General features: G+C 47.9%; 1 protein-coding gene across 1 annotated transcript in view; it reads right to left on the bottom strand.

Moving 5' to 3' along the window:
- UBE2O (ubiquitin conjugating enzyme E2 O) overlaps positions 1-21,657 on the bottom strand; it is a 120,095-nt gene that overhangs the window by 69,006 nt on the left and 29,432 nt on the right. The window contains exons 8-10 of the mRNA XM_068122737.2: positions 16,936-17,086; positions 12,088-12,863; positions 11,639-11,793 (exon numbers count right to left, since the gene is read on the bottom strand). Coding sequence (XP_067978838.2) covers positions 11,639-11,793; positions 12,088-12,863; positions 16,936-17,086 — 1,082 coding nt within the window. The remainder of the gene's footprint in view (positions 1-11,638; positions 11,794-12,087; positions 12,864-16,935; positions 17,087-21,657) is intronic.

Genomic DNA, 21,657 nt, shown 5'->3' with positions numbered 1-21,657 from the left:
GTGGTGCGGTGGACCTGGGCACGACATTTAATGGGGGAATAAGGGGAAGGTCGGCTCTACTGATTGTTATTTACATGCAATGGGACTAGGGAATGGGGGATCGGGGAAAGTTGGGGAGTATTGGAGAAAATAGGGGAATATTTACAAGCGGATATGGAGGCCAAATTCCATATTCGCAACATTGCACCCTTCTCTACCCTCGGGGCGTCCCGACTCGATAAATTTTTACCTACTTTAGTGTGGCACGCAATGTAGTTCCCTCTACTATTAACTCTACCCTGAGTGCGACAGTTTTACAGATATTCACAAATGAGTAAATATGTCCCCCTGCGACGTTGCACCCTTCTCCTCACAGAAACACACCCACAGGATAACCGAATCCGGAAAGAATTCGCAAACTAAACATACAGCCGGTAGGGAGCATTATTTACAAGACTACGCTGCTATTTACACTACGATCCAGGACCTGTTTTTGGAGGAACACATGCAGATGTTATGCATAGAGAGAGCGCGCTTGCCAGCATCGATACACCAACCCACGAGTGCTCTGTGGCCGACGGCCTTTAATAACGTGCAGAGCACCCTTCCCCAGCATCAAAAGCACCACCCCACCACCAATCGGTGCAGTCACCATTGTTCAATGATTAAAAATAAATTCGACAACCCCTAACCCTGCAGGTGTCTCTTGCTCTTCTTGTGGTGCACTTGGTGTTAATTAACAGTGGTTCACCTTTATGGCATAGGTGCCACGTTGACCCATAGGTCCTTCCACGGGTGGTGCTTGGCCGCAAAAGAGCTGCGGTCCATTGTGGGTGGCCACAAACATTGCGGTCCATATGGTGTATCGATCCAGGCAGCCAACAGCGAAAGTGCAGGCCCACAACTGCGTAGCCAGCACCTCTCTCTCCTCTCTCTCTACCCCAAAGCCAGATCCTCGGAGGTGGGAGACAAAAGAAGAAACAAGTGAGTAAGGTGGTAAGGGCGCAAAAGTGCACGCAATGTAAGGTGATGCACACTGGGGGCACATGGGAACCAGGTGAGACAGGTACGTTCCTATCGTACGCCCCCCCCCCCCACCAGGTAACCTACATGGCCCCTCCCTTACCCCTTACTGTATCCACACAACACAACACTACCCATAAACATCTACTTTACAAATCAACAAACATCCCTACTGTCTTCCCCGTTCCTCCCATATACCAAATTCGTCTTCTCTCCCTCCTAACCAATCAAATTTGCCATTTTCAACTCTCATCAAAATTTGCCATCTCCAACTCAACATCAAAATTTGCCATCACCAATTCATCATCAGTCCCTCCTAGGGAGGGAGAGATGGAATCACCCCAATGTCTCATCCACGTCGTGATGCGTCTCACAAATCCAACAACAATTCTCATTTCTGCAACACAAACAAAGAAAACACAGGTGTGGAGTCATCATCATCACCACAGGTAAGTGGCTGCGTATGGTGCGACAGGTTCATCAATCCTAACTATCTCCTAAATGACTTTAACAACTTTACACTACCCGGGGTCTTTCTCCGGCCAAACCATTGGCCCTCTTACACTATGGGTTCTAAAAACCAATTCCCATTGGCCAAACTGTGGTGCTCTTCAATTTGGGGTCTCACTCCCCCGATTCATCTCCCGGTGCCCTCGTACAATTTCTGGGCCGCGACGTGTACCTCTCCCAGTGGGTCTACCCACCTGCACACCTCCACCACTGCAGTTGCCTCCGAGCTTACCTGCTCCTTACCCTAACCTAACTACCAGGGGAAGGCCCTCTGGCACTCTCCCCACTCGGTGCCCTCTCTGGCACTGGGCTACCCGGGTCCATCCTCCGGATCCTCGGGCCCCATCCACAACTCTACCGGCTCCCAGAGCCCACCTGCGGCCTCACCTGGCCGACATCCTCACAGTGGTGGAGTGCCCAACCAACTACACACACTAACAGGCTACACGCCCAGCCATTTCCACAACACTAATGCACCCATCCACAACACCATTCTGCAACCGCACCACAAATGCCAATATCCAACCACAATTTACCTGTACCCTCTACCTAACACTTACACTACCCGCCCCGGGTGCTCGTGAAAGGGGTCCACTCTTCCCCCATCCACACCTTCGCACCATGCACACCACTCCGTACCACTCACTCCAACTCTCTCCACACACCTGTACCTGCACACCTGTGCTCTCACACCTGGTGCCACCTGCACCCTTCTCTCCCCAAGCGCATTCGCGCTGATCCACACACTCACTACTCATACCCTGCTCCACACACCTGTCCAGTTGCACACCTGTGCAATCACACTTGTTCAATCCTCACACACACAGCATCATCTCAGCTAACTACTCCCTTCTGAAACTTGCGCTTCCCAGTCGTCCCTTTAACTATTGCGCTCCCTCGTCATTATCATCCACACTAATCTACCTGCATCCCCACTACAGGTATCAGTCACTAACTAAACTTAACGTTACCTAAGGTCATCTTCTCTAGATCCCTACACACACTATCCTAACCCACCCGGGCTAGTTTTCACTGCCATACACCCCATAAACTATTGCTCCTTTGCCCCCCCACCATGGGAAGGGTGGCAGGGATGCCATCCCACCACTTCGGGGGTCTCTCACTACCAATTTTGCACATCAAATTTCAACAAATCAAAAATTTGCCAATCACTGCCCATCATCTGCCAATCACCACTGCCAATCCTTTGCCAATCATCAAATTTTGTTTTTCTCTAATTTTGGGTCCAAAACACTAACCTCATCACCCAGTCGACTCACTAATACCTCTCGGTGCGCCAATCCCTGTCCAAAGCCCGGCTTCGTAAAGCCAAGCAATGGATGCTGGTTGTTTTGTGCCAGCGGCTGGATGCGTCCGGCATTCGGGACAGGGACGGGGGCTTACCCGGGCCGAGATCCCACGCACCACCTCGGCACGGAGCCATCCCATGGCTCGATCTCGGCCTGCCGGAATGCCTCACCAAAAAGTGGTCGCCATGACGACCCTTTCTATCGGGCTGCCCGCTCCGCCTAGTGGAGCACAGACGCGGCCGTTCAAAGCGAGGCCCGGCACGCACCGAGGGCCTGCTTCGGCTAAAAGTCGCTCTAACCTCTAACCCGTGTAACGTCGATGCTTCACCTGGACGCTTACACCCCGCAGCCCGTTCCTTGCTCACACATCCAGCTGTGCCCATGCTCCTCGTACCTTTCCTTACACACCCAGGTACACTCATTCCACTCACAGCCTTGGTCACACACCTGACCACCGAACACCTTGGCACACATTCGTTGCTCGCACACCTCACCAAAACACCTCTTCGCGCCCCCTCCTCAGTCACCTCCTCTGTGACAATCACAGGTGTGCTCTCATTCGCACACCCAACCACGTGCCTCACCACCAACTCCAGCGTGCATTCCCACTCACGCTCTACCATTCCAGGTGTGCATCCTTCCATCCCAGGTGTACATCCTCGCTCACCTGTCACAACTAACTCACGCTCCATGTCACTCTCACTACTTTCACCTCCATTCCTGACAGCGCACTCACCCTTACTCTTGACAGCACACTCTTTCCCCATGCACCTGTCCGTCACACACCTTTCTCGCGCACACTCTCCCGTTACACCCTCTGTAACACTCACCACAGGTGGACACTCTTCCTTACTTCTGACAGCGCACTCTTTCCTCATGCACCTGTCCGTCACACACCTTTCTCGCGCACACTCTCCCGTTACACCCTCTGTAACACTCACCACAGGTGGACACTCTTCCTTACTTCTGACAGCGCACTCTTTCCTCATGCACCTGTCCGTCACACACCTTTCTCGCGCACACTCCTGCGCACACTCTCCCGTCACACCCTCTGTAACACTTACCACACCGCGCTTCCATGTGCTCCCTCGCACACGCGCTACGACCGACTCACTCTCGCCAGCACCCTCACTACTCCTTGGCACGCACTTTTTCCTCACACACCCCAGAGTCGGACTTTCTCGCACACCTCCTCTTTCGCACACCAGACCTGTCGCACACTTCACCAACGGCCTCTCACGAACACCCGGGTCTATCTCGACCCCCAAGCCTCTTAAATCACCTGGCGCATCATACGCACGACCATATTGGTCACCACTTACACCGGGTCCTCTTCCTCTTCGCTTCTCCTCCATCACCTGCGAATCCCTCATCCGGTTAATGAGCACATCATCACGATCCAAACACAGACTTCGGACCAATTCTTTTACTTCCTCCTTTATCTCTTTCTTATCCTCTCTCCGTCGCTTCTTAATTTCGCTCACCCCTTCTTCCACTTCTTCTAATTTTTGCTTCATCTCCTTCATCTCTTCGTGCGCCCCTTTAAGTTCTTCCTCTAACTCCACTTTATTTTTTTCTATGTGCTCCCGCACCTCCCGCTCTTTAACCTCCATTACCTCTACCACCTTGTCCATTTTCCTCGTCAGGTCCTCATGTACCGTCTGGCACTCTTTTTTAATTACCCCTACGTCCTTTTTCATCTCCTTCTGTGTCGATTTTAAACCCTCTATTACCGCTGTGTTCTTCTTTACCTGGTCCCCCAACTCCTTTTGTCCCACTGTCAGTTGTTCTACTCCCAGCGTCAACTCCTCTATACCACCTTGCAATTTTACAGTCCCCTTTCTCACCTCTTTCTCCATGCGCTCCTTACAGTGCCTCACCTCCTCGCGCACTCCTCCGACCTCCTCACTCACTCCTCTTCTGATCTCCTCTCCCATCACTTGCATCTCCTGCCCAGATGCCACCCTCATCTGCTCCATTTCCTCCCTGTGAGCATCCAGTTTGGTTTCTACCCCCATTCTGACCCCCTCTATCTGCTGCTCCATTTGTTTAACTTCCCTTTCCGCTTGGTCCCTCATGTCCCTCAATTTGCCTTCCATACTGTTTTCTAACCCCTCTAACCCAGTTTTCACTCCCTCTATCTGATTCTCCTGGGCAGCCATTCTATTTTCTACCCCCATTAACCCATTTTTCACTTCTTTTATCCCGTTGTCTAACCCCTCAAAATTATTGTCTAACTTCCCAAATTTCTTGTCTAACTCCTCAAAATTATTGTCTAACTCCTCACCGGTACCCCTCGCTTCGTCCCTCATTACCCCCATTTGGCCCTTCAATCGCTCACTCCGAGCATCCATCCGGTTCCCCATTTCCTTCATTTGGCCCTCTAATCGCTCACCCTGAGCCCTCATTCCCACAATTTGGTCTCCCATTCGTTCCATAAGGGCCCTCATTTGCAACATAAAAAGGTTCGGATCCACCAGGGGCGCTGCCACGGTCGCGGGCGCGGTGACCAGCGAGGCGCCATTTTGCGCGTCTGCTACCCTCGCTGCTTCGCTCTCCTCACGTCCCTCAATTTGGTCCTGGACCGACCCTGCCTCACTCTCCCCTACCGGACCCCAGCCGTCTTGATCCGCCATAGCGCGACTTGCAAAATTCGAGTTTCGTAAAACAAAACAAATTTCGGTCGCTCCAAATTTTGACCAAATTTTTTTTTTTTTCCTCTATTCGTTTTTTTTTTTTTTTTCTTCAAAATTTGGTCGGGCCTCGAATCTCACTCCCGACACCAATTGTTACGGTACTAACACAATTGGTGTCCAAAATTTGGGCTAAATAAATTTAGTCCCAGGTTCGAATCCCATCTCCTGACTACCAATTGTTACTGATACGACTTTGATGGTATGGTGGGCCGAGCGGGATGGCCGCCGTATCCGTACAAGTTACCCGATTGTGCCCGAATGTTGACTAATCGCGCTACGCTGGCTCAATAGGAAAGAGAAGACACCCGGCTGGGTTATAATGACACAATACGACACCAGGGGTTCAGTTCTCAAGACCTCCGGAGGAGGTTATATTAAGGCGGAAGGTTAGATTACAGGGACAAGAGGGAAACATAGGAAGGTGGGCACTTAGACACAACCTTATATTAACCCCGGACAGACGACAGACACACGGGACAAAATGCTGACTCACACGGGGGTTGATGAAAAGGAAAGGCAGGTCGCGATGGCTCAAGGTGCACTCTTGGCTCAAGGCAGAATCGACTCGGTCCGGTCCAGAGATGCGGGGAGGTATCGTCGCGCTGGGGGTGGCGGTGGCTTCTCTCTCCAGTCTCCAAGCTGAGGCGCATCTCTCGTCACATCCGGCGCGGGGCCGCGTATATCCGGCGGGGAGTCACACGCCCTCGGCTCGTTAGCTCCGCCTCGTGGAATCGGCACGTTGCTTCTCATTGGGTGCGTGCGGGGGGGGTTACTGGCTCCGCCCCTGACGAGGAGCTGACAGCCAGCCCCTTCGGGGTAACCCCGTGGAGCGCATGGTCTGGAGCTAATCGAGCCGGTGTGAGGACGCATCCTCCCCCGCTCCGCCGCCATCTCCTCTGTTGTTGTTGTAATTGTTGTTGTAGTTGTTGTTATTGTTGTTGTTTGGGGAAGAAGATGGGAGGAGGTATGGGAAAGGTCCTAAACTCACTACTGGTGCCATATAATCACATTCTGGTGCAACGAAGAGTCATAATTAATGGAGACGAGGCCTTAACTGACATAGAATAAGAATAACTAGGAAGATGTCCGAAAGTTGTCTACGTGTGGTGCGGTGGACCTGGGCACGACATTTAATGGGGGAATAAGGGGAAGGTCGGCTCTACTGATTGTTATTTACATGCAATGGGACTAGGGAATGGGGGATCGGGGAAAGTTGGGGAGTATTGGAGAAAATAGGGGAATATTTACAAGCGGATATGGAGGCCAAATTCCATATTCGCAACAATATATTGCTGCCCGATAAACGGGCTTTTCAGAGTACCCGAGTTTGATACGTGCAATAAAGCAACTCGGACGAATTCCCGTCTTTGGTCGCGTCAATCCTTTCGACTCGCGTTGGAGCACAGCTCCTTCAATTTATTACTTTTGCGGGGGAGGGGGGGGGGGCGGGGGGGGGAGAAAGATGGGAAGCGATAATGGCTTAAGTTACAGAAAAATTACTTGTAGCTCTGACAGTGTTGTGACAGGGAGTGAGGGAAGGGGGATGATGGGATGTTCTTTTTGTCCCCCGTCGCACAGCGGAGCGAAAGGGGGACTATGGCTTTCCCCTCCGTCCGTGCGTCCGTCCGTCCGTCCGTCCGTGCGGGCGTGCGTGCGTGTGGAAGTGAAGGACTGCATTCGAATTTGGTGTGTGGGTGCAACCCACGTCAAAATCCAAGATGGCCGCCACCATGTATGTCTGATGTCATGTATGTCTGAACCTTGTAACCTGCATATCTTGAAAAATAAGCGAAGTACCAACTTCTAATCTGGTGTGTGGGTGTATCTATTGGGTCGCCACGTCAAAATCCAAGATGACCACCGCCATGTATGTCCGAACCTTGTGAGCGAAATATCTTGAAAAATAAGCGAAGTACCAACTTCTAATCTGGTGTGTGGACTGTGGGTGTATCTAGACATAAGGAAGAACGCTATTGAAAATTGGGTCGCCACGTCAAAATCCAAGATGGCCACCACCATATATATGTCTGAACCTTGTGAGCGAAATATCTTGAAAAATAAGCGAAGTACCAACTTCTAATCTGGTGTGTGGGTGTATCTAGATATAAGGAAGAACGCTATTGAAAATTGGGTCGCCATGTCAAAATCCAAGATGGCCGCCGCCATGTATGTCTGAACCTTGTGAGATGAATATCTTGAAAAATAAGCGAAGTACCAACTTCTAATTTGGTGTGTGGGTGTATCTCGCCATAAGGAAGAACGCTATTTAAAATTGGGTCGCCACGTCAAAATCCAAGATGGCCGCCACCATATATATGTCTGAACTTTGTGAGCGAAATATCTCGAAAAATAAGCGAAGTACCAACTTCTAATCTGGTGTGTGGGTGTATCTAGGCACACGGAAGAAGGCTGTTTAAAATTGGGTCGCCACGTCAAAATCCAAGATGGCCGCCGCCATGTATGTCTGAATCTTGTGAGATGAATATCTTGAAAGATAAGCGAAGTACCAACTTCTAATTTGGTGTGTGGGTGTATCTCGGCATAAGGAAGACCGCTATTGTAAATTGGGTCACCACGTCAAAATCCAAGATGGCCACCACCATATATATGTCTGAACCTTGTGAGCGAAATATCTTGAAAAATAAGCGAAGTCCCTTCTGGTGTGTGGGTGTATCTAGGCATAAGGAAGAACGCTATTGAAAATTGGGTCGCCACGTCAAAATCCAAGATGGCCGCCTCCATGTATGTCTGAACCTTGTGAGCGAAATATCATATCATAGCATGTTTTCTGCGTGTTCCACTTTGTCAACTCATCACTTCCCCGACGGGGGACCGAGGCGTAACGCTTGTTTTTTCGTGTTTTGCCTGAACATAGATTTAGTGCTGCCAAAGAAGCCCCCCAGCAAGGACAACACTGAGTATTGCTTTTGTCTTCCCAGCGGTAATGGGGGCAAGACTATGTAATTTTAGCTGGGGTACTGGGGTAATACCTCACCTACTCTTCGTGAAGGTCATCATGGGATATTTAATGTTCACAAACTACCCAGCAGACAGGATGTCCAGTTTAACCTCCATCCAAGGGACCGTGCACACGTCAATGCCTCGCCCTGCCTGCGAGACACCAGGCCAACAGCTTATAGCCAGGCCAATATTTGAACCCATGCTAGACAGCCTAGAGGAGAGTGGGCATACCTCCAGGGATCTGGGATATTCTGCCAACCAATGGTGGGATGGATCCACTGTTTTAGTTCACTTAGTCCAATAGAGCATGGGCAATCACCGAGAAACCTCGAAGCAACTTAATAAGAATAAAACGGCAAAAAAAGTTATATCAAGAAAAGCAACTTGTAAAAAACGGAAGAATTTTAAGTACAGAACCTGATACAAACAACATGCATTTTAAGGCCATTTTCCCTGCTAGAGTGGGGGTTAGCCTTGCGGTCCCCATGACAATCTTCTCCATTTTGCCCTATTTTCTGCATCTCCCCTTGTTAACCCCCTTGCCTGCATTTCTTCTTCCACCATCTTTAGCCAAGTCTTTCTCGGTCTTCCCCATCCTCTACTTCCTTCTACATTCATTTCCATCACTCTTCTCAAGCAGTCACTGCTTGAGAAGAGTCCTTCCTCCTTCCTCAATACATGACCAAACCATCTCACTGTTTCTCTTCACAGTATCCATCACAGGCTCTATTCCCATCATCTTTCGCAATTCATCATTTGTCTTCCTCTCTCTCAACGACACTCCACACATCCACCGAACCATTCGCATTTCCACCCTTTCCAGCCTTCGTTGCTGCTCTACGTTCATTACCCATGTCTCGCTCCCATAAATCATAACACTTCTCACACATGCAGCATACACCTTTCCCTTCAGCTTCAACGACACTCCCCTCCTCATCAGCACGCCACTCAGTTCCCGAAACCTCTTCCATGCACATCTCGCTCTCGCAACCGTTGCCGAGTCTGATCCACCTTCTCCATTCAGCACGTCTCCGAGGTAGAAAAATGTTTTCGTACCTTCCAGCTTCACACCGTCTCCAAGATCCAACTCAACATTTCCTCCATCTGCAGCTCCCTCTGCACTGTGCACACCTTACATTTGAATGTAGCTGCCACACTGCTTAATGACCCTCTCAGACCACTACATTTTTGATGAACCCACTCAGCGCACATTGTACATTGAATGGAGTTCACGGCGACACACTTCCTGCACACAGCACACGGTCACTTCCCAGTTCTTTCCACCTCACCACATGCTTTACCACTTGCCATTATGTTCGTCTTTCCGATATTCACCTTCAGACCTTTTGTCTCCATACATTCCTTCCACTTGTTCATCTTTTCCTTCAGTCCATCCATACTTTCCGCAATCAACACCAGATCATCTGCATACAACAACTCCCACGGTAAACCCTCCTTTACGTTCTGAGCCAGCACCTCCATCACAGCTACAAATAGTAGTGGACCTAGTACCGACCCCTGATGCACTCCCACCTTCACCTCAAACTCACCACTGTTCCCGTCCTTCGTCCTTACAGCTGTGCGCGCTCTTTTGTACATTGCCATTACTACTCTGATCAACCATTCCTCCACTCCTAACTTCCTCAATGCCCATTTCACTACTACGCGTGGAACCCTATCGAATGCTTTCTCCAGATTAACAAACCCAAGAAACAACTTCTTTCTCTTCTCCATGTACTTCTCCTGCAACTGCCTTACAATAAAAAGCATGTCTGTCGTTCCTCTTCCTGGCATAAATCCAAACTGCATTTCGTCAATCTTAACTTTCTTCCTTATCCTCCTCTCCAACACCCTTTCCAATACCTTCATTCCATGCTCCAATAACTTTATCGCTCGATACGAGACACAGTCCAGAGGGTCACCTTTCCCCTTGTATGGAGGGACGAGGGTACTCGGTTCCCAATCCACTGGAATGCGGCCTTCTTTCACCACCAGATTACAGATCTCTGTCATTCTATTCACACCCCAACTTCCTGCTGCCTTCAACATATCTCCCACAACTCCCGTCGGCCCTCCCGCTTTTCTACTCTTCATTGCTTTTATCGCTTCCTGAACTTCCTTCTCAGTTATCTTCTCTGCCAGTCCTAAAATTGGGTTACTCTCTATGTTGCCATCCCATTCATTCTCTGCATTCAACAGCATTTCCATATATCTCTTCCATCTTCCTTTAATTCCATCTGGGTCCACAACGATTTGTCCCACTTCATCCTTCAAGCAACTCACCCCCATCACATCACACCTCTCTTTCGCTATCTGCTTTGTAATCCTGAATACCGCTCTCTGACCCTCTTCCAAATCCAAGCATTCTCCGAACATTTTCCGACAAGCCTCCTGCGCCGTTGCTACCTCTTTCTTTGCAGCCTTCTTGGCTGCCTTATAACTTTCATGCTCTGCTTTTCTGCCCCCGTACCCTTCGTCTTCTGCCACTCCTAGAACTTCTTCCTCTTCCATTGTCAGAATGTCCATTCTTCTTCTGACCAATACTTCCACCACTTCTCCCGATCTCCCTGTCATTGTCTGAACATTCCATGTCCCAAACCTCAGAAACCGATCTCCACTTCGGGCATCAGACGTTTCGTTGTCATAAATGGAATGATTTCCACCCTTGCTTCGATCGGGTTCCCCACCTTGAGTTTTGACGAGAGGGAGTGGGGTCCCCCACGGGGTACTTCGGGCTGTACCCTGCCCATATGTCGTTGTAATTGTCATGGTTCTCTTTTTGAGGCAATGTTTTTTCTGGCCGGATGCCCGTCCTGACGTCAACCCTTTTAGTAGCCTCTTACGACACGCAGGGATACGGTGTACCTATTCTAAACCGGGGTACACACCCAAGTACAGAACCTGATGATAGAAAGAAAAGGATCAACTTGACGGGTATGTAAACTAGGTTTTGTATAAAGAAGAAACACAAGCAAAGGATAGCCACATCCATAACAGAAGCAGCCGATAGAAACAAAATGTTTTTGAAACAACGCAAACAGCCTAAAGAAGATAATGTGCAAAAAAAAATAATAATAGGATCAAAACCACCAACAGATCATTCAACTCAGATTAAATGGAACATTCATTCAATGCAGAGACAGCCAATCCCAAGCACACCTCTCTTGTCCAGCACAAAGTCGCCAGGACAGTATTCATATTCATCTACGTGCATAAGGATCCCGAGGTTGTTGGAACGCACATTGTGTGCAATGCTGCCATCCTGCCACATCACATCTACGAATGTCTTCGTGTGAACCACCTCCACAGCCAGCCTGCCACACAATCAATGTCAAAACTGCACAATGAAGGACAGTGGAAAGCACAGATCCCATTTTCCACATCCGTAAAAGCTGACAATAATGAAAAAAATTGAAGATTACCAAAAATAAAAACACAAAAACAACAATTTCACTGGATTTGATGAATTCACTACTCAAATCCCACAACTTTTGTACAAACAATACATGCTATCCAATTAAGGAAAACCAAAAATTTAAATGTAGGAAGCACAAAACAAACCAATAATATATTTATAATTTAAGATGCAGTATTTTGCACCACCTTACCTTTGGCCTGGATGTACGGGGTGAATTGCATCCATCTGACGCTTCTGTTTGCGTCTTTTTTTCAAGTGTTTCAGACCTGTAGGCAGAAAAGGCTTCCGGCGACCAACCGGCAGTCTTGCGTTCAAGAAGCTAGAACCAACTGAAGAAGCAGAGCCTGTTTCCACTTCATCATCATCATCATCATCATCGTCATCATCATCCTCTTTCACTTCATCATCTTCATCCATGTCTGCCCACCTTCCACCTGTCTGTGGCAGCTTTTTTCTTGCTGGGTTATCTTTTATTGACAGGTCATTGGTCGTGTCAAAATCTCTTGCTTCCGTGTCCAATGTGGCATTCCCATTGCAGGCCAAATCTACATCTGCTGTGCTCGGCTCATCTTTGGCACCGGCTTGTGAATCTACGGCATCTAGCGCATTTCCTACGGCCGGATTCTTTGTGACGTTAGATTCAAAGTTTACCTTGATCTGCGAGAGCTCAGATAAGAATCTCGAAGTTACATCCAGAGCACGAGTAGCCACTTGGAATACTGGGGATGCATCCATCTCACAAGCTTGCTCTGGTTTTGCTACGATACCTGAAAGTTCCAAGCAAAATGAGCGCATTTTGGTGATGAGAGATTGGGCTGAGACCTCCACGTCATGGGCAGTTTTTGTGGCTGAACATGAAGCGGTTTCAGGCATGCAAGACGCTGCTCCATTTTTTGCATGGTTCTCCTTAACCTTCTCCGGTATCTGCCCCGATGGGAAGATTCTTGACATGTACAACTCCTTGGGCTGCAGAAAGTAATATCAGTAAAAGTGCAAATGGAGAATGGCAGCAGTGAAGGAAGACGCAGTGGTAAATATTTTGTATATCATTTGATATTAGCGAAACACTGTTCTGCACTTCTGCAGAAATAAGTGCTTTAAAAAACAAACAGGGTACAGTATTATATACCATGGATGTGGAAATGTGAAAAGGGAGTGGGCATTTTTTTTTTGTATGCTAAGTCGAGGCTCATGTCAGAGCTAACACATATAACATAAAATAAAGGGAGCAGGAAACCAAGAGGGGGAGAGAGCGAAGCACAACAACAGAAGGGAACAGGGACATCAGGAGATCTTTGGAAGAGAGAGGGCTGGGGTGGGGTACACGGGATAAACAAGATGGACACTACAAGGGCTTTCAGGAAAGAAAACAGGGAATTTGAAGGAGGTGGGTTTGGGCAGGATTAATGGGGGGTAGAAAAGATCAAGGTTTTGGATGGGGGAAGATAAGACATGGTGGTGGACAGCTGTTTCAAATAAATGGAGGGAGGAGAGGGATGGAATAGAGTGTGGGAGTTTGTTCCAGAGGCAGGAAAAAAGAGGAATGAAAGAGTGAAGGTGAGCAGAGTCTTGATTTTGGCAGATTCACCAGAAGAGGGTTGCTGGCAGATCTTGTGCATTCTGCAGGAATATTTGGGGGACAGGGCACAGACAGAGGAGGGGGAGCAAGGCTGGAGAGGAGTCAGTAAAAGATAGAGAGACCACCAACCTGCCTGCGGTGAGATGAGAGAGTGACATGCCCTCAGAATCAGCTTCATCGTGGGAGATACCAATGATTCTAAAAGCCTTGGTTGCTACAGCGTGAAGCCAAGCTAGGTGTGAGGCAGGAGGACCAGCCCAGAGGGGAGAGCAGTATTCCTTTGAGCTCAGGATGAAAGCTTTGTAGGTGGTGAGTCATTCAGTAGTGCCAAGGAAAGACTTTGCACGACAGAGGATGGTAAGGAAGGACTTCCAAGGAAGGATCTCCCCCCCCGCACCCCTCCGCCCCCACCTCCAGTCTCCCTCACCTCACTCCGTCATCATACTCGCTCACTGTGTAGAACAGTTGGCCTTCAGCCATTGTTTTAATTGAAATTTTCCCCTCGATATCGACTCCAATTCAAATGACACATCAATGCTCACACCAGCTTGTATTTTGATCAATGGGATATAATACATCACAAATTAGCACCAAATTAATTGGTGACTATTAAAAAATAAACTACAAAATTTGGAGTGAAATGGGGGTGAAACTGGGTGGTGAAACTGTTGCCAATTTAAGTATCCTCTAGAGGGCATGCTGACTGGCTGGTTTCCTTCCGACAGGCAATGCTGCAGGTTGGAATTGCTATGCCTGAGGTTCGGCAAATTAATCAGACTTCAATGATATTGTCACTTGAATGAGAACCTCTGGAAAGGACGCATCGAAACAATGCAGTTTTCATCACATGCTGAGGCAGACACCGGACCAAAGTAGATTTTTCCAATGCCGTGAACAAACAGTGACACCACGGGCGATGAAGGTTGCGATCACGTTTCATCAATATTGTGTTTAGTTTAGGAGAAAACAGCAAATAGCGATTTCAGAGCGTCAAACGCCAGGCATACCCCTTTAGACCCAGAAGTTTGTATGCCGTTAATAAACTGTTGTATATCACGGGTGACATATCTATATATATCTATATATATATCTATATATATATATATATAGACACTACATGACCAAAAGTATGTGGACACCCGAACATCGAACATCTCCTTTCAAAATCATGGGCATTAATATGGAGTTGGTCCCCCTCCCCACCCCCCCCCCTCCCCCAACTTTGCTGCCACAACAGCCTCCACTCTTCTGGGAAGGCTTTCCAGTAGATGTTGGAACATTGCTGCAGGGATTTCCTTCCATTCAGCCACAAGAGCATTAGTGAGGTCAGGCACTGATTTTGGGTGATTAGGCCTGGCTCGCAGTCGGCGTTCCAATTCATCCCAAAGGTGTTTTATGGGGTTGAGGTCAGGGCTCTGTGCAGGTTAGTCAAGTTCTTCCACACCGATCTCAACAAACCATTTCTGTATGGACCCCGCTTTGTGCATGGAGGCATTGTCATGCTGAAACAGGAAAGGCCTTCCCAAAACTGTTGCCACAAAGTTGGAAGCACACAATCGTCTAGAATGTCATTGTATGCTGTGGCGTTAAGATTTCCCTTCACTGGAACTAAGGGGCCTAGCCCGAATCATGAAAAACAGCCCCAGAACATTCTTCCTCCTCCACCAAACTTTACAGTTGGCACTATGCATTCAGGCAGGTAGCGTTCTCCTGGCATCCGCCAAACCCAGATTCGTCCGTCGGACTGCCAGATGGTCAAGCAGGATTCATCACTCCAGAGAACGCGTTTCCACTGTTCTAGAGTCCAATGGCGGCAAGCTTTACACCACTCCAGCTGACGTTTGGCATTGCGCATGGTGATCTTAGGCTTGTGTGCGGCTGCTCGGCCATGGAAACCCATTTCATGAAGCTCCCAACGAACAGTTGTTGTGCTGATGTTGTTTCCAGAGGCAGTTTGGTAGTGAGACTCGGTAGTGAGAATTGCAACTGAGGAAAGACGATTTTTACACGCTACGCACTTCAGCACTCGGCAAGTCCTGTTCTGGAGCTTGTGTGGCCTTCCACTTCGTGGCTTTGCTGTTGTTGCTCCTAGACATTTGCACTTCACAATAGCAGCACTTACAGTTGACTGGGGCAGCTCTAGCAGGGAAGAAATTTGACGAATTGACTTGTTGGAAAGGTGGCATCCTATGACGGTGCCACGTTGAAAGTCACTGAGCTCTTCAGTACGGCCCATTCTACTGCCAATGTTTGTCGATGGAGATTGCATGGTTTTGTGCTTAATTATATATACCTGTCAGCAATAGGTGTGGCTGAAACAGCCGAATCCACTCATTATATGGGGTGTCCAGTGTCCACATACTTTTGGTCATGTAGTACATATATGTGTGTGTGTGTGTGTGTGTGTGTGTGTGTGTGTGTGTGTGTGTTTGATGAATGAAACCACATGAAAATACATTTTCAAGCACTCTTAAACATTATGACATCGACCGATATATGCCTCCACCAACATTATTACATCATCACACGTACTTGTACAAAGTTTGATTTAAATCTCTTCAGCTGTTCTCAAGTATTACATTTTTACCTGACATGACCTCTGACCTTTGATGCCAAAATGTAATCAGTTCATCTTTTCATCATAATATATACTTGTACCAAGTTTGGTCAAAATCCCATCACTGGTTCAAAAGTTATTGCAGTAACAGAATTTTTAGCTAATGGGACCTCTGACCCTTGACTTCTTGGCTCCATACTGTAATCCATTTATCTTTTCATCATTATACATACTTGTCCATCATTATACAAAAAAGCCCTTTTTTATACCAAGTTAGACTTAGTTCCCTTCAACCGTTATCAAGTTATCGTGGGGAAAAAAACAACCTATTACAGAAACTGAACTATGACCTTTGATCTCTTGAGGCAGAAATCGAATCAGTTCATCTTTGCACCATAATGTATAATTACACCAAGTTTGGTCAAAATCCAATCACTAGTTCACAAGTTAGCGCAGTAACAAAATTTCAACAGGATTTATACCTAACATGACCTCTGACCTTTGACCCCAAAATCTAATCAGTTTATCTTTAGCTCATTGTACATAACTGCACTGAGTTTGACTAAGATCCTTTCCGCCGTTCACAAGTTATCGCTGTAACGAAAACCTATCATGGACGGACGGACGCACACACAGACAGACAGACGGACAACCCAAAAACATAACGCCTCCGGCGACTTGGTCTGCGGGGGCATAAAAAGACTCGGTCTGCACATCAGTGGAAAATAATGACTTGGACACTAAATGAATCGACATTAGCAGTGATAATCCTTGTGCACCATAAACCAAACGTTTAACAATATATTTTTCAGCATGGACGGAAGTTTAAGCTTTTGAAATATAAATGAAATTGCATTCTCACCCAAAAACAACAACTACTCGCTGTATATTCCAGAGCTTACCTGGAACGGCCTTTCATCCTTGAAATGATCCCATGCATAGAAATCCATTTCAGTCTTTCCAAAAGCCACGTGACAGTCCTCCGGCACCTTGTACATCATCCGTTCTCCCATGACCATGCGTCCATGGTCAAAAAGGCTGAGTCGCTGCAACCTAACGACGTAACCATTACCATGTGGAACAAATTAAGGTGTTGGAGTCCAAAAACTGAAGGCAGAGGGATGATAAAATACAAACAATTATACATTTTATGGCGAAAGGCTGGAGAGGATAGTGAGGGTGTGAGTAAAAATGCCCAGGTTTGTAACAGGAGGTGTCAAAGTTCATCGTAAACCTCTGTGATATGTCCCCACTCCTTCAGAGGAACAAACAACAACAACAACAACATGCATTTTAAGGCCATGTTCCCTGCTAGAGCGGGGGTTAGCCTTGCGGTCCCCATGACAATCTTCTCCATTTTGCCCTATTTTCTGCATCTCTCCTTGTTAACCCCCTTGCCCACATTTCTTCTTCCACCATCTTTAGCCAAGTCTTTTTCGGTCTTCCCCGTCCTCTGCTTCCTTCTACATTCATTTCCATCACTCTTCTCAACCGGTCACTTTCATCCTTCCTCAACACATGACCAAACCATCTCAACCTGTTCCTCTTCACAGCATCCATCACAGGCTCTATTCCCATCATCTTTCGCAATTCATCATTTGTCTTCCTCTCTCTCAACGATACTCCGCACATCCGTCGAACCATTCGCATTTCCACCCTTTCCAGCCTTCGTTGCTGCTCTACGTTCATTACCCATGTCTCGCTCCCATAAATCATAACACTTCATAATAATCAATCATAAAACTCCTTCAGAGGAACCAAAATGCAAAAAAAAAAAAATTCTGTAAAGTGTAAACCATTAATCACGGGCTAATTTGAAGGGAAAAACAGTCGATTTTTTTTTGCCAAATGGAAGGTGTCGAAAAAAGCCCAAAAGCGTCGATTTTCGATTCCGCCAGTGACGTCACACTCATAACCCACCTTGATCCAAATGGCAGTTTTACATAGAGAAACAGTGCATCTCGAGCTCGGATTCAGATATTGATTCCACCGTCATCAGCAACTCTGAAGGTTCTCAGTATGTTGAAACTGATGTGCGTTTTTAAAGAAACGATTGGAGACAAAATTAATGCTGGAAACACGTCCCGGGGGAATTATGGAGCCGCATCGTATTGAGCGTCATGCGAGCAATTCCGACGATGACGGTGTTCATGAAGGTAACGGTGTTCGTAGTGTAGATGAAAACGTCGGTCGCATGTTCACTGCAGATTGGTCGGTTTTATTTCTCTGTTCAATTGACGGTTTATCAGGGATTTTGTATTAATTCATGAATCAGTTATCTGGACTTTCTCTGTCTCACCGAAACCTGGCAACAACCTCTGGACTACCACACACTCAACCTCACCACACCCAATGGATATTCCTACGTCAATAAACCACGCTCGGAGGGCCGAGGTGGTGGAATTGCCGTTATCCACCGTCAAGACATCAAGACCAACCTCATCTCCATCTCATCTGCTCCATCATTTGAACACCTGGCTTTAAAACTCTCTGGTCACACGCAGTCAGTCATGGCTGTCGTCTACCGCCCTCCCAAACCACACCCATCATTCCTGTCTGACTTCTCCTACTTTCTGACCCAGCTATGTTCCCTCTCCCCCTCAATCCTCCTCCTTGGTGATTTCAATATCCACATGGACTCCACTGACTCCACAATAACCACTGACTTCACTGATTTACTCACCTGCTTTAACCTCACTCAACATGTCGACTTTCCTACCCATATCCGTGGTCACATTTTGGACCTTGTCTGCTCCACTGGATTAAATTTGCACCATCTCTATGGCTCCGACCTCACCCTCTCTGACCACTTAGCCATCACTCTGACCATCAACATCCCCGCCCCAACACCAAGGCATTATCGCACAATCAACTTCCGTAAGCTAAACGCTCTTTCACCTACCTCATTCTCATCCACCCTCTCTGAAAAAATGTCCACTTCTCCCTTCATTGACCTCCACACCCCTTCCGACCTCACTGACTACTACAACCACACTCTCTCCTCCTGCCTTGACCAGCTTGCGCCTGTAAAAACCAAAACAGTTTCTTTCACCCATTCTGCTCCCTGGTTTACCCCTGAACTCCACCTGATGAAAACTCGTGCTCGCCAACTTGAAAGACTCCGCAATAAAACGGGTCTCACAGTTCACTCCCAAGCCTACAAGGACCACATACAACACTACAAAGATGCCCTCTCCCGCGCCCGCTCTGCCTACTACTCTCAAATTATCCACTCTGGCTCCGGAAACCCAAAAGCACTCTTCTCGACAATAAACAAACTCCTCCGCCCCCTGAACACCACCACCCAGTCATTCACAGTAGACAACTGCATCTCCTTCCTCTCTTTCTTCCAACGCAAAATTGACAACATCTACAACAGCTTGACCACCGCCGCACCCGCTCCCCCTCCAACCACCTGCCCCCCCTTGTCCTGCCATCCCCTGTCTCGGTTCTCCCCAATCTCTCCTACTGACCTCTCTGAACTCCTCATAGGAATGAAAACTGCCACCTGCACTCTTGACCCCATCCCCTCCAGCTTTGTCAAAGCCTCCCTCCCTGCTCTCTCTCCACTTATCATTGCAACAATAAACTCCTCCCTGTCTACAGGCATCGTCCCACCTTCCCTCAAAATTGCTGCTGTTACCCCCATTCTAAAAAAACCTGGTCTAAACCCTGACACCCTAAACAACTTCAGACCCATCTCCAACCTACCCTTTCTGTCAAAAGTTTTGGAACGCGCTGTAGCCACTCAACTCAAACATCATCTCTCTGCCAATAACTTGTATGAAACATTCCAATCCGGATTCCGCTCCAACCACAGTACTGAAACTGCTCTCCTCAAAATCACCAACGACCTTCTCCTCTCCTCTGACGCTGGCAACCTCAACATTCTCGTCCTCCTCGACCTCAGCGCTGCCTTTGACACCATCGATCACACTATCCTCCTCACCCGACTTGAATCCACCTTTAACGTCACCGGCACTGCCCTCTCTTGGATTAAATCATACCTCTCTGACAGATGCCAGTTCATCTCCATCAATAACTGCAAATCCCCCACTGCTCCCCTCCCCCAAGGTGTCCCCCAAGGTTCAGTTCTTGGCCCCCTCCTCTTCATCCTTTACCTGTCCCCGCTCGGTCACTTAATCCGCCGTCATGGTCTCCAATTCCACTGCTTCGCCGATGACATCCAGCTTTTCATCTCCACCAAGTCCGTCTCCACCGACACCCACTCTATCCTGACAAACTGCATCACTGAAATAAAATCCTGGCTTCAAATCAACTTCCTCAAGCTTAACTGTGATAAATCTGAAATAATCATCATTGGCCCAAAAACGCTCACAAAATCCACCCATAACTTTGCCCTCAACATCGACGGTATCCCAGTATCCACCTCCCCTCACATCCGGAATCTTGGCGTCATCTTTGACCAAACCCTTTCCTTCGACAAATACACTAAACAGATCACAAAGTCAGCCTTCTTTCACCTGAAAAACATTGCCCGTCTCCGCTCATCCCTCTCCTCCACGGCTGCAGAAACCCTCATCCACGCCTTCATCACCTCCCGTCTGGACTACTGCAATAGCCTCCTCTATGGTTCACCCTCAAAAATCACCAATAAACTCCAATACATTCAGAACTCCGCTGCCCGTCTACTCACTCATTCCCGGACCCGTGACCACATCACCCCCGTCCTTTACAAGCTTCACTGGCTCCCCATCCCCCAGAGAATCCAGTACAAAATCCTCCTCTTGACATACAAAGCCCTCCATAACCTGGCCCCATCCTACCTAGCTGACCTCCTCTCCAGACACACTCCCACCCGCAACCTCCGCTCTGCTGGTACCAACCTCCTGACCCCCTCCATCCGGACCAAATTCAGATCCTGGGGGGACAGGGCCTTCTCCATCGCTGCTCCCACCCTCTGGAACTCACTACCTCACACCATCAGAGACTCCTCCTCACTCACCACATTCAAAACATCACTAAAGACCCACCTGTTCAACGCTGCATTCAACATTCAACCCACAGCATTTAACCCCTGACTATCTCTTCTCCTTCTCCCTCCTTTTGCTTTAAATATTTCCCTATTGATTCTTGTCTTGTCTTTTTGATTCTTGTCTTATATATATGCCGTATATCGCTGCTGTTTGTTTTCTTGATTCTTGTCTTTTTGCAATTGTTGTTTTCATGTATTGTTATGCATTATGTTTTCCACTCTGTCAAAGCGCCTTTGGGCTTCTGGAAAAGCGCTATACAAAATAAATGAATTATTATTATTATTATTATAGTTATATTACTGGAGAAGAAATATGACACGACACAGCATGGACATGGAAACGACACAGTGTGGTGCTGTGCACACACAACTCGTTTGCCAAAAAGGTAGGCCACAACGCGTGGTACAAACGAAAGCACTTTATTACAAGCTCGCACATCAGCACTGGGCGGGCTCGACCTTCGAGCCCGCATATATGTCCCGAGGCCACGCCTTGCTCCCGGGCGTGGCCGATCGGCCGAAAGGCGGGGCATGTATCTCAGTTCCACGCCCGGACGCTCGCGCCACCCACTGGTGCGCGGAATTATTGATCATTGTGCCCGCCACAACAGCATGGACATGGAAACGA

This window comes from Myxine glutinosa, chromosome 1 (assembly GCF_964187855.1).
Source record: "Myxine glutinosa chromosome 1, kmMyxGlut1.1, whole genome shotgun sequence".
NCBI lineage: Eukaryota > Metazoa > Chordata > Myxini > Myxiniformes > Myxinidae > Myxine > Myxine glutinosa.
This window is presented reverse-complemented; position numbering and strand designations above follow the sequence as displayed.